Source organism: Exophiala aquamarina (assembly GCF_000709125.1).
Source record: "Exophiala aquamarina CBS 119918 chromosome Unknown aczIA-supercont1.16, whole genome shotgun sequence".
In the NCBI taxonomy this organism is placed as follows: domain Eukaryota; kingdom Fungi; phylum Ascomycota; class Eurotiomycetes; order Chaetothyriales; family Herpotrichiellaceae; genus Exophiala; species Exophiala aquamarina.
Window position 1 is genome coordinate 31104 of NW_013550572.1, and position 12935 is coordinate 44038.

General features: G+C 50.4%; 5 protein-coding genes across 5 annotated transcripts; all 5 read left to right on the forward strand.

The window, feature by feature from the left end:
• Positions 1 to 1439: 1439 nt before the first annotated feature.
• On the forward strand, positions 1440 to 2549 carry A1O9_11062 (uncharacterized protein; the record flags this gene model as incomplete). The annotated part of the gene is made up of 1 exon (XM_013399781.1): positions 1440 to 2549. The coding sequence occupies one exon, from the start codon at positions 1440 to 1442 to the stop codon at positions 2547 to 2549; it is 1110 nt and encodes a 369-aa protein (XP_013255235.1).
• Positions 2550 to 3654: 1105 nt separating this feature from the next.
• On the forward strand, positions 3655 to 5183 carry A1O9_11063 (acetyl-CoA acyltransferase; the record flags this gene model as incomplete). The annotated part of the gene is made up of 2 exons (XM_013399782.1): positions 3655 to 4148; positions 4292 to 5183. The coding sequence occupies 2 exons, from the start codon at positions 3655 to 3657 to the stop codon at positions 5181 to 5183; spliced, it is 1386 nt and encodes a 461-aa protein (XP_013255236.1).
• Positions 5184 to 5828: 645 nt separating this feature from the next.
• Positions 5829 to 8084, forward strand: A1O9_11064 (uncharacterized protein; the record flags this gene model as incomplete). Its single annotated transcript, XM_013399783.1, has 1 exon — positions 5829 to 8084. The coding sequence occupies one exon, from the start codon at positions 5829 to 5831 to the stop codon at positions 8082 to 8084; it is 2256 nt and encodes a 751-aa protein (XP_013255237.1).
• Positions 8085 to 8553: 469 nt separating this feature from the next.
• A1O9_11065 (uncharacterized protein) lies at positions 8554 to 9669 on the forward strand (the record flags this gene model as incomplete). Its single annotated transcript, XM_013399784.1, has 2 exons — positions 8554 to 9364; positions 9431 to 9669. The coding sequence occupies 2 exons, from the start codon at positions 8554 to 8556 to the stop codon at positions 9667 to 9669; spliced, it is 1050 nt and encodes a 349-aa protein (XP_013255238.1).
• A 1446-nt stretch (positions 9670 to 11115) lies between these two features.
• Positions 11116 to 12544, forward strand: A1O9_11066 (uncharacterized protein; the record flags this gene model as incomplete). The annotated part of the gene is made up of 3 exons (XM_013399785.1): positions 11116 to 11291; positions 11339 to 11610; positions 11667 to 12544. 3 exons carry the CDS (start codon positions 11116 to 11118, stop codon positions 12542 to 12544), a joined length of 1326 nt encoding a protein of 441 aa, XP_013255239.1.
• Between the last annotated feature and the right edge of the window lie 391 nt (positions 12545 to 12935).

Here is a 12935-nt window from a genome sequence, read left to right on the forward strand (position 1 = left end):
GAAAAAAGAACGGCGTCATTTTAGATGATGATTCCAACGGGTGACTGCGGTATCGCCTTCATCGATGGTCGAGTGCTAAATAAATATCATCAAGACCAGCGATCCCTATTGCAAGGGCGACGCAGTGCTTCGTACACCTCGCACCCTGCGGGAGATATGGTAAGGAGGATAGTAGGTGGGCTGTTTACGAGTACTCTACTGACAGTGGACCGCAGGCCCGAAGGATGACCCTTGGAGTATCGGAAGAGGTTACATGCCTGAGGCTCCATGAGAGGTACAGACTTGTACAGGAGTGGCTCACTCATCGACCGCGAGGACCAATGATGAGGTTGAACATTGACATGGTGTTATAGTTGGACGAAACAATCAGAGGCGATACCCATGCCAGACAAGGGCATGGAGGGGGCGCCGTTCGTCAACCACCCTGCTTCCCGGCGACCAGGGATTGACGTTCGAGTCGAAATAACCTGATTTGCCCCGACGAGGACCGGCCGCTATGGGTGCCATTGGGGAGCTCTTGGGGCTCTTGATGCTTAGGGTGCCTTTCACAGCCCCCAGAGGTGAACTTAGTACGTCTGCAACTAACGAAGTATCAAGAGTTCGAAAGAAGCCCGCTGCGGGCTCTCAGCCATCCTTCTTTCGTAGTCGGGTAGCCAAGCAACAATCCGATGGCAAAGAAGGACGCTGTGCGCCTTGTCCCTCTTCTGACTTGCGTGATGCGCCTATCTGTATTATATACGAGTAGACCCCCCGTCTGTTCCTTGTATGCCAGACCTCTCTACCAGAACGCTGCGTGCGATCATCATACCCACACGTTGTGCCTGGCACTCCCGGTCGGCATTATCATTTACTTTCTGAGAACAAGACCGAATCCTCGATACAGATTTTCTATTAATTCGACCTTTCCCATGCAGCCTAAGCACATCGAGTCACCGAACTGTTGTCTGTTAATAGCGCCCAAAACCCAGCATCTCTTTCCGTGCACGACCTTGCAAGGCGGATGAGAATGAACTGAGCAACTTCAACCTTCGAACTCCAGCCAGGTCTTTTCTATTCTCGGTGGCCCGTCACTCCCACTGCCTTTCCTTAAAACCCAACTAAACGTGGAGGTGATTACGAGCTTTGGGGTCTAGTCTGATCCACCTACCAGACATTGACATATTTCTATTTCGGTCCCACTATCTGCGATTTGTCGGCACCAAACATTACAATATATGGTCTAATACTCGTACATAGCGGGTTCCAAACGGACTAATTGAGATCTCTTTCTATATCTCACCAGGTGGTCTCCCATCAGCCTTGTTGCGCACTGAGGTCTCCATACAAAGGGCGGGACCTGCATGTTTAAGATCCCATCTTCATTCGCAGCAACTGATTGGTATTGACCGCGCTCGTATCCTAGAAGGGGCTGGTCTCCAGAGGCCATCTTTTCCCAGTCAATGGAGCACTTTAACTTTGGCATCCCAGAGGGGAATATACCGCCCCTCAGTTTTCCACAAAAGCCCACGAGGCCTGCACCACCCGTACCGGATAACCAGCTCCTCCTCAAGCGACTAACGGAAAATCCAAACTTTGACTACTACCAGCATATCATTCACGACTACCTCTATGCTGATGAAAATATCTGGTCTGTTCTACTATTTCTGCGCACTGATCCTACTGGTATTTTTCATATACATCATCGATCTGCAACACAGACACCCCCACAAGACATCTTCGAGATCATTTCTCAAATTCGACAGAGTGCTAATTGGGGACTTGAGAAGATTGAGATCTTGAATCGGGTGAACAGTGGGAGACGAAAGCCACCCCAAAATTTACCCTTCCATCAGCCTTACCGTTCTGGTCATCGGCCCCATTTCACTCCCACACCATCGGCATCGAGGGTGAGTCAGTTGAGGAACGCTTCAAATGTGTCTTCTTTCGACTATCCTCGCTCAGATGATCTCAGTCAGTACACGGATTCGCTCCAGAAAGACACAAGCTCCATCATATCCGTCGATGGCCGCAAGACCGCCCCCGATGGATATCGTTTCTACTGTCCATCCCGAAACTGTAAGCTAAGTTATGCTCGCCAAGGGGATTATGAAAATCACATGGACCAAAAGCATGCAGAATATGAACCTCACGACCCTCACGAATCACTCAAGCCGATACCCCAGAATCCGAAAGGGGGAAACAATCACTCAAACGAGAATCCAGGATCGACTCCAGCAAATAATAGTAATTCTAATGCCCAAGCCCCGCCTTTCCCCTCCACAACTCGACAATCACACTTCCACACATCCACTCCAGGACCTCCCGAAGCACACCAGCCTCACCACGCTGTGACCCCTGACATACTCCAAGGAGTAGGCGGCCAAATGCGGTTGACTCCCCAAGGCCCAGAGGATCCCACTCGCTCGACGCTTCACCACGACCCGAACCCTTTTCTATGGACTTATGTCGATGTCCTAGAAGGACAGCCACTACTTGGCAGCCAAAATATCCCTCCTACCTACATGACTCAGGGTCATCACCATTACGAACAGGACATGACCATGAGTTGAACGATTAATGAATGTTTATGCCCACCAACTCGCCAAGGAGAAACCATTTATATTTGTGTTCTCAAGGCTACAACAATTGTGCCACTTGACTGCTGGGCTTTCTTGTTTCCTGCCTTGTCATTGGCCGTCCAACGTTGGCTTTCAGGAGCAGGTCAAGATTATATATCCCATGTTACATGCAGCTGGAGGATTCTCCGATCTAAGCTCACTGTTGCACCCGAACCCATCAAACACAGTGTCCTATGCATCTTTGTCGATGGTGGAGATTCTTACTGGAGATATTTCCCCTCAAACGGTGCTCGGCATCCACCACCATCGCATCCATACAATACCGGTAATAATAGTTCTTGGGAAGTACCAGCTTGCGCGGGCACCCCTATGTTTGCCCATATTTTCGGTGCCGAGGACATACTTGTTGTCGGCGAGCTTTTTCCGGTACAGGTTCCATGCACACCATTCTATGACTTTGGATTTTTAAGGGATTGGACTGAACCGCTTCGACACATCTATGCTGTTCAATCTGAGTATCTGCGGCGTTACGGGTCAAGTCAAGGTTGCCAGGGAATCTACCAAGAACCTTCGGGTGCAGGGCGGAACGCCCAATGGGCTTTGCATTTATTTGATACGAAGAGGAAGAGGGGTTTAGAAATTATCCACGAGGATACCCTCTGATGCGAGATACCCATGTACAATAACACTAGAATTAGGAACAGAGCAGAACAGAACAACGCATACGGAGCCCACTTGGTGCCCCTGGTTGATAGTCGGAAGAGTTCAATCCATGAGTCTCTACAGTACAGGGCCGTTGGCCTGTCCATGAGACCAACCGCGCTCGCCTCGGCTGGGAGCATACCTCGGTGTCTTCGGCTCGCGGTGCGGGGCGTCAGATTTTCGACTCGACCGATAGTAATCATGGACTGATCCCTTTCTTACACCTGGCTAGAGATGAGGAACACAACTTTTCATGTTGATTTATCCGTCACTTTCACCATCTGGCATCAGTTTACTAAGCTCTCCTGTCGAGGAAGCAAAAGTTGTTGCAGCATTGCCCGTAATAGAACACTAAGCGTCACGACTAGTCAGGCAGCTCGATCAATTCACCAAAATGGCCCCTAAATCCCAGACCAACGCCTACGTACTAGGCGTTGGCATGACCAAGTTCATCAAGCCGCGTCGACTCCGCCCGTACACTGAACTAGGATTTGAAGCTGGAGCCAAAGCGCTCCTGGACGCCGGCATCACATATGACGATGTTGAGACTGGCATTGCTTGCTATTGCTACGGTGACACCACCTCCGGCCAACGTATTTTCTATCAATTCGGCATGACCAACATCCCCATCTACAACACCAATAATGCCTGTGCCACGGGTTCAACCGGCTTACAACTGGCGAGGACACTGGTGAAAGGCGGAGTGGTTGACTGCGCTATGGTCATCGGCTTTGACACCATGAATCCTGGGAGCATTAAATCTGTTTGGAACGACAGACCGAGCCCAATGGGTCTCGGTACTAAGATTATGGAAGAGACTTATGGCAAACACGATTCTCCCAGAAATGCCCAGTTTTTCGCCAACGCTGGGCGGGAATATATGCAGAAGTGAGTACTAAGCCCAACGTCCCTTCAAGGCGCACTCCCCCTTGGGTCTGCAGAAACGAGTTGTTGGCTCTATATTTCTTTTAGCCCGAACCAGGTCATGATCATCTCACTGGGCTTTTGCTAACGGTCTCGTCTCCAACTAGATACGGTGCTGAACCCCGTGACTTTGCGGAAATCGGCCGCGTCTCCCATGAGCACTCGTCCCGCAATCCATATGCGCAATTCAATCAAGTATACACTCTCGAGGAGATCGAGAAATCGCCCATGATTCACTTCCCGATCACGAAACTCCAATGTAGTCCAACCTCGGACGGATCTGGGTCTGCAATTATCGTCTCACAGAAATTCCTCGATGAGAGACCTCACCTGAAGTCGAAAGCAATCCTCATCGCTGGACAGAGCCTAATGACGGACTCACCTAAACTCTATTCTCGCAGTGCGATGGACCTAGTCGGATATGAAATGGCTAAGTCAGCTGGAAAGGCCGCGCTGGCTGAGGCTGGCGTCAACGCTAAAGACATTAAAGTTTGCGAAATGCACGATTGCTTTAGTGCGAACGAGCTCATCACCCTTGAAGCACTCGGTTTCTGTGACGAGGGCAAGGCCCACCATATGGTAAGAAATGGCGATATTACCTATGGTGGGCAAGTCGTGATCAACCCATCAGGCGGACTGATCTCCAAGGGCCACCCACTGGGCGCCACCGGGTTGGCCCAGTGCTGTGAATTGACATGGCAACTTCGAGGATGGGCCAACAATGGCCGTCTTGTCAAGAACGTCGACGCTGCGTTGCAGCACAATCTCGGTCTAGGAGGCGCAGTCGTTGTTACCGTCTACAAGCGTGCAGATGGCAAGAAGAATACAGACGTTAGTGTCAGTGATTCTGAAATCGCCAAGTCGAGCGGCTTGGGATACAATCCTGCCATTGAAGCAAGGCAGATCACCAGTGAGGTCGCTGAGAAGGTTAGAAGCAAGAACTTCAAATCCGAATATGCGCTGGGGGATACACCCGAGAGATTGCAAGCCAGATTGTAAGCTTGCCTGAGAATAGTGGAATTGAATGTCAGTATGTACCTGATTGCCATGATTGATAAGAACAAAGAGCCACATTTTCAACATTGGGACGAAGTATGTCAAAGGACGGGAGATTTTCCGAAGGTGAATTCGTCGCTCCATGTTGTGATATGCTGTGATGAAAAGTCCTAGTTGAGCGAAGAAGGCGCCATAACGGAGTGAGAATACTTCTACCTCATGATCGGCGTTTTCGTCACGTGAATCTATCACGTGATTCTATTTACCCCGCATTCTACAATTCCAATGATGTCCCGTGACCATTCTGGCATTACCCCGCCCGAGGCTTGGAGTTGGTATCTGCTTAAAGTTTATTGATTTGCTTTAGTCCATCGGATATGCATGCTTTCTCGCGATGACGATCGTCGCCTCTCGGGGCCCAATTCCATAGAACCCTCTATTTGGTGGAGCTATGAATTGATGTCATCGCGAAGCTTGCGCCAGAGTAAACCAGGCACAGGAAAAGTCTTTTTTTTCCTGCTTAGCACATGGGAGCTTGCTACTTGACGATGGTCACTTAAAAGGCATGTGCCAGAACGCTGGGTAGGTCATTTCTTCCATTCCATGCGATCATCCTTGGTATATCGGATCACACCGCCACCCCTCACCATGATGCTGGCTCTAACTATCGCAATTTGTGCGATATGGTTCCAATTTGGTATTGCGCAGACCTCTGGTTCCTGCGCGGCCGTCACACAACACCTCACAGACGCGCCGTACCAGAATTACTTCTACTCAGACTGCAATAGTGACACACAAGTTGTGGTCACCAGTCCTCTGCCTAATTCGAATCTGTCCATCATCGGCCCTCGAGTGGTAGTTGCTTGGCCTGCAGGAAACAGTGGTATATGTACTTTTTTCCAGCCTCAAACTGGTCGCAATGGCTCCCTAGCTATCGAGCTCGTCAACTCGACGGTTGGAATGCCGCTGGCTCCAGTCTTCAGAAATGCCTCCGGTTCTCAGTACCCATTCGTGGGTGTGCAGGGAGTGCTTTCGTTCAACAACTCCGCGACATTGACCATTCCAATCCTAGGCAGTATCAGGACGATTCGTGACTTTACTGAAGGGCCCAGCCTCTTGAGACCGGTTATCCAGGATGCAGTCAATGTCACCCGATTCAATGGGACAGGCGCCTCATTCTCAAGGCTATGGCTTGACAATGTGACCACCACCACTTTCACAATTGTTCCTTATGGCAACACTCAAACGAATATTACTCTTAATTCTCGAAATAAGACCGTTAGCTTCGGAGCCGGCTTCTACACATTTTCTGCGAGCTTTAATTATCCTCAGCTCACTCAATTGCCACCAGATCAAGTTCTGAACGAGGAATCTCAAGGACTTATCCAGCAGCAGGCGGACCAAACCACTTCTCTATCATTCCTATCTTACACCGAGAAGCTCCTTGCCGGAGCCTGGAGATTTTTGACATATTTTGGTCGAGACAGTATGATCAGTGCACTCCTTCTGGAACCAGTTCTATCACAGGGCAATGGCTCTGCTACTGAAGCTGTGATTGGAGCTGTCCTTGAACGCATCAACCGCACTGATGGCTCTGTTTGCCACGAAGAGACTATTGGCGACTACGCGACATTCTTGAATTTTGAGGAGAACATCACCAGTACCGATCCGGGGTTCACATATCCCATGATAGACACGGACTTCTACCTGCCCGTATTGATGCAACAATATTTCAATAGTAGCCCAGGTCGTGTCCAGCCTCTCTTCGCCCGAAGAGCAGGGACAGTCGACCCCGAGAACCGAAACCTGACTTACGGCAATCTGACACTCATCAATGCCGAAAAGATAATCAACATCACCGCTCCATTTGCTCGAAATCAAACCAGAGATAATCTCCTTCATCTCAAACGAGGTGAAATTGTTGGACAGTGGCGAGATTCCACATATGGCCTGGGAGGCGGCCGCATTCCATTCGATGTCAACGCGGCGCTTGTACCTGCGGCTCTTCGTGCGATCGCGAAGTTGGCACAGTCAGGTGTATATCCCAACAACACTCGAGTGAACACAACGGCATGGGGTTCATTGGCAGATGCTAACGCTCAAATTTGGGAGGAGAAAACCCTCCAGTTTTTCGAGAGGAACATGACGGCTGATGATGCAAGAGAAAACCTGCAGGGCTTCGTAGACACCTCAACTTTCTACAATGGCCCAACCAACGACTCTTCCCTTCCAGAGGACGGCAATATCACCACTTACGCCATTGCGCTGCAAGGGTATAACAACCTCTCATCCGTCGATGTTCTCCACAGCGATACTGCATTCCGTCTTTTCTTCCTGAATGCATCGTCTTCATCTCCCGAAGCCGAGGCACAGGAGACACGCTTCATAAACGCTACAGCCGACAGCCTTGTCCGACCTTTCCCGGCCGGTCTACTGACGCCTCAGAGCATGGTTGTGGCAAACCCAGCATTGTCCGGGTCAGATATCCTCACAGCAAACTTCACAAACGCAGCTTATCACGGCACGGTGGTGTGGTCATTCCAACTGGCGATGATGGCCAAGGGACTGGAACGACAGCTTGCGCGGTGCAACTCGACGAAATATGTCCAAGCCAACACGACGCAAACACCGCGATGGTGTGACGACGAGACCGTCGAACCCAATGTCCGACGCGCTTACAACGCTCTGTGGGATAGTATTGAGGCCAATGCGGCACAGCTCCAGAGCGAAGTCTGGAGTTGGACTTTCAACAACGATACGGGTAGCTACACCACGACCCCTCTGGGCGCGTTGCCACCTCCGCCCGGGGTCAGCTCGGGGACAGAAAGTAATGTTCGCCAGTTGTGGAGCTTAACTTTCTTATCTGTCACACGGGATTCTAGCCTTGCGAATACTGAGGCGTGATGGCCGGATTGGGATGCCAGGCCGCAGAACCAGAACTGGATGGTTGGAAGCAGGAAATCATAATGAAGGTGGATGAAGTTTGCAGCGCATGATCTCCGCAAGTCTAAACAATGATATCCACTAGTATCTGCATTCAACCCGCAGCAGTTGTACTATTATAGTTTATATGCCATGGATGTATTATTGGAGAGTGAAGCAATTCTCGAGCCTCGTCCGGGGCACATCGGGTTTGTTTCCCCTCTCGCATCAACTAGCTCGTTAAGATTGATCTACATTCCGTCCGGCGGGTTGTGACTTCATCCAATCCACAGCCATCTCTGAGTCATAATTCTTCTCTTGACACTGACGATCACGATTTCGAGGTACATACTAGCACTGGCAAAAGTCAAGTTCATCCAGTTCTGGGAGGGGCGCCAGGGCTGGCAGGATAAACAATCCCTACCAAAGTCATCATTTATTTCTCATTAGGATGGCCTTGTTTAACTCCTTCAAAAGGACCACCCTGAGCACTGGGCACTCATACTGCTACCTCTACAACCAGCGCACCCCAGGTAGCGGCAATCCAACACTCCTATTCCTCCATGGTTTTCCCAGCAGCGCGTATGACTTCCGGCACCAGGTGGCGCACTTCTCCCCTCGAGGGTACGGCGTGCTCGTGCCGGACCTCCTAGGCTATGGCGGCACATCACAGCCGCTCGACGTGCAGAAGTACAGCATGACTCGGATGGCGCAGGAGATAATAGAGATCCTAGACCATGAGGGCATCTCGCGAGTCGTGGGGATCTCCCATGACTGGGGCTCCGCTCTTCTCTCGACGCTGCTGCGCCGGCATCATCAGCGTTTTGACGCCTTTGTTTTCATGGCTACTTACTACGGTGCCGCGCACCCGTATTCCGGGGATAGTGTCTACGACTACGGGAAGTTGAAGGAGATGTCGCTGGGGAAGTTTGGATTTAATGCATTTGGTCACACCGTGTTCCTAGGTGACGCGGACAGGGCGGGGAGATTGCTGGACGAAAATGTTGAGAGTTTCTATGATCTCGTTTGGGCTAGGGACCAGGAACTGTGGAAGAAGTATTTCAGAAGAGAGGGCGGGATTGAGGAGTGGGTGACCAACGGGATGAGATGTGATGTCGCAGACTGGGTCGGTGGTGGAGAAGGGGAGGACAAGGAGGAGCGCAGGAAGATCATCAGCTTGTGGAAGATGGGAAACGGATTCACACCAAAATGTATGTGGTATAAGCAATTGTTGAACGGAGTTTCGGTGGCAGATGAGGCTGGTATGTATCGCGCTGAATCCCCCTTCCAAGTGGCAGTGCCGTTGATATTTTAACGTTTTTTAACAGACAGCTCGCCTATCCCGTCGAAACTCTCACAGCCAATCCTTTTGATGATTGAGCAGAAGGACGTCAAAGGCCGAGGGGATGGAGCTGAAGAGGCTGCTAGAGCAGTCTCGCAGCATGTGTACGTCGAAAAGTGCGATACCTACCATTTTATGATGCTTGAGGATCCTGAGAGGACGAATGCAATTCTTGACAGATTCCTTTCCAAACAAATGGGAAGGATGGTGGAAGGGGTAAATTGAGCCATCATGAACGATGACAAGGCTTGCAAGGGTGGATGTTTCTGTACTGCATTGCCATGGTGGAATGTGCTCAAGTATGTTGCTAGGCTGTCTCGAACGTATCAAATTTATAGTCGTTCTGTCTGACAGATTTAACCTGTTTTGGCTGCGTCATGAGGTGCGTAATGATCCGCCGTAGCACACCTCCGCCTCGACCCGCCACAGGATTCTGCCAATTAAGATTGTGGGGATTAGCTGTTCAACCTCAAGAATCGTGTTGCGAGGTGTCAAAACACGAGAGGTTCACAGTGAGGCCAGCATGAAGCTCAGTTCTTTTCGATGGCCCAATACAAACCCATCCGCAGCGCCCCTCCTACCGCTTCTGAGGACAGGCTTCACGATCTTGCAGGTGCGGCCAGCCTGCATGGGAAGCGGCCAAAGCGAGTGGCATGCGTCAGATGCAGGCAATCCAAGGTAAGACCGATGTTTTGCTTTCGAGGTGCAGACTCAGATATCTGGAGCACAGCCTCTTTGTTCCATCAACCCGTGTTGATCTCGGGATGGAAGCTGACTCTTCTCTAGCTGAAATGTGAAGGTCTGGACAAGAGCTCAACCTGTGAGCGATGCGCCAAGCACTCCTTGGTGTGCGAGGTCGACACAGACTTCAAGCGTATTAATAAAAGGGCGTAAGCGGTCTCACACCCTGACCTCACGAGCTGTCTCCTTATTTCCGGCTGCCGTCATGTTCGATCTGTCAGGTACTTACCAATCACAGGAAGCTGGAGGATCTATCTGAGCAAGTCAAAGAACTTCAATCCTTGATTTCTCGCTCTCATTCAGATCTCAATGGAGAGAAGTTGTCCACCACGTCTCCCTTAAACGAGTCTCATCAGACAGAACAAGCGCTTGCCGACTCTCCAACTGCGACCACCGAATTACTCCCGTTTCCCAACGAGGCCAGAAGGAGGACGAATTCGAGGACTCAATCTGGGGCGGCCGCTGATTTTACTCCTTCATTCCGGGGCTCCTCGATTGAATCTCCAGCGGTATCAAGTCAGAGAGCTCAGTCATTCCACATGTACAAGTCCGCAAACTCCCGCCAATTAGGAGACCTCCTTCTTGACCAACACCAAACCTCAAATTTGTTCCAAGTGTACAAGCCCCCATGCTTACCTTCATGTCAAGCCACAGGCTTACAACAACAGGTTCTTCGGCGATTTTCATCCATTTTTTCCAATCTTGAATCCGAATCTGACGCCTGATGAATACTACGAACGATCCCAGCTCCTATTCTGGACAATCATTGCGATTGCTTCAAGGAGCTACTCTGAAGAGGCTGGCATATACGCTAGCCTCAGAACGCCACTGGATAAATTGATGTGGGAGAAGATCTCAAGTACTCCCCATTCTCACCTGACGATTCAGGCGATTTTGTTGCTTTGCGTCTGGCCATACTCTTCACCCTCAATGGTCACCAACCCATCGTTCATGCTCATTTCTATTGCCAAGACGGCGTGCATGCATCTAGGCCTCCACAGGCCTGAGATCCTCCAGGACTTCAACCGTGTCAAATTCCGAGTTCTACCCGAACACGTGGAGGAAGCTGCTAAAGTCTGGGCTGGCTGTTGCATCGCGGCTGAAAGGTAGGAGCTCTCTTATGCATGGAATTCACTGCTGACAATCCTCTTAGCATCACCTCCACAGAAGGCCAAAGCCCATTGTTCGTGTCAACAGACCCGACTTTGAGCCTAGCTTGCGATGAAGAAAATATTTACCACCTCCCTCAACATCTGAGACATGTTCTTGTGATTCAACGCTTCCTCAACCGTGTAAACTGCTGCATGACGGCGGATACCACTACTCGTGGAGGGCGGTCGTCGGCGTATGAAGCCGGAATGCTTCTTGCATCCCTTGAGGATGACCTTCATCAGCTTGAAAAGCAGCTGGGTAGTGATACTACAGGTTCGTTTGACTCTAGACCGTCACATCTGTGGGCAAATGTTAACAGCATCCTTTAGAGGTATGTAACATATGGATCTCCAGCGCTGCTCTGCAACTCCAGTCATACTACTTCCTTGAGCCGCTTGATTCGCCCACTCGAAAACATGGCCTTCTGAGGGCCTATCATACGGCAACCAAACTGATATCGCAAATGAAACACGCGACTGAGAATGAAAAATTCAGCACTTCTGCTCCTCACTACTTTGGACAGATGGTGAAACTGTCGGCTCTGGTCGTAATGAAAGTGTTGTTCTCGAGCTATTCTCGAATCTTGGACATTGATGCTGGAAAGAGAACTTTCAATACCGCCATATCCATGCAGCGGTCGATGTCTGTGGAAATCAACGATTTCCCCTCTCGGGATTGCGTAGTCCTGACTCACCTCTGGGCGATTAATCAATCATCTGCGAGCAATCGCAATGAAGAGCCTACATTAAGGCTCAACACACGCCATAGTGCCAGCGTGCTGCACGATTCGCTTTGGGTTTGGCGGAACTATTATGAAGAAAGGGCAATCAACACTGAACATCTAGGACGACCACCACGGGTTCTTCCCTCACTAATTCAACACTCTCCAGTCGCGACCATGGATACCCCAAATATCAATGCTCTCTTCGAACAGTATCCTACAGCTCAAAATCGCGGGGTCGAACAGCAATTAGGGACGATTCAGGGCATGCAGCAGCTGACTCCCACAATGTCCTCTCAAGGCATGTTATCGAACAACATAGTTGGAACAAACAATGGTCTCATGGCTCAGACCAACTCGATGATGAATACTACTTCCCCTGACCCATTCGACTTGATGGGTAACTACATGATACCTGAAGCAGAGTCAAGCGGCATGTTCTATCCAAGTTGGATGTGGGATGCTGGCTTTTCTCTTCAGTCTTGATCGATCGCTAAATGAGTCCACCCCCCGGTTACGTCCCTCAGAGTTGTAGAGAGCCGTTTTACAAGCGATAAGCGGACATATCGGTCCGTTCTTCTCGACTTCGGTATATGGATTGAACTGCAAGGCGCGCCTCTCATTCTTGCATCGGCATCATGAGAGGTTTACCACGTTCATTCTGACATACCAACCAGAAATCATTGGTGCACAGGTCTCAGCCGAATGGCGGATTGGTATTCTTTCGGTCCGCTATCGGCGCCGATCAAATAGGCCAATAGTCGCCCGTTCCGACTCAGTATGCGGGGAAGTTCGCTACTCTGAGCCATCTGCTCCACAGTAGAGAACGCCCCTTGCCTTGCAATCCATCTGATAGGCTTGGCCACAGCAAACAGCG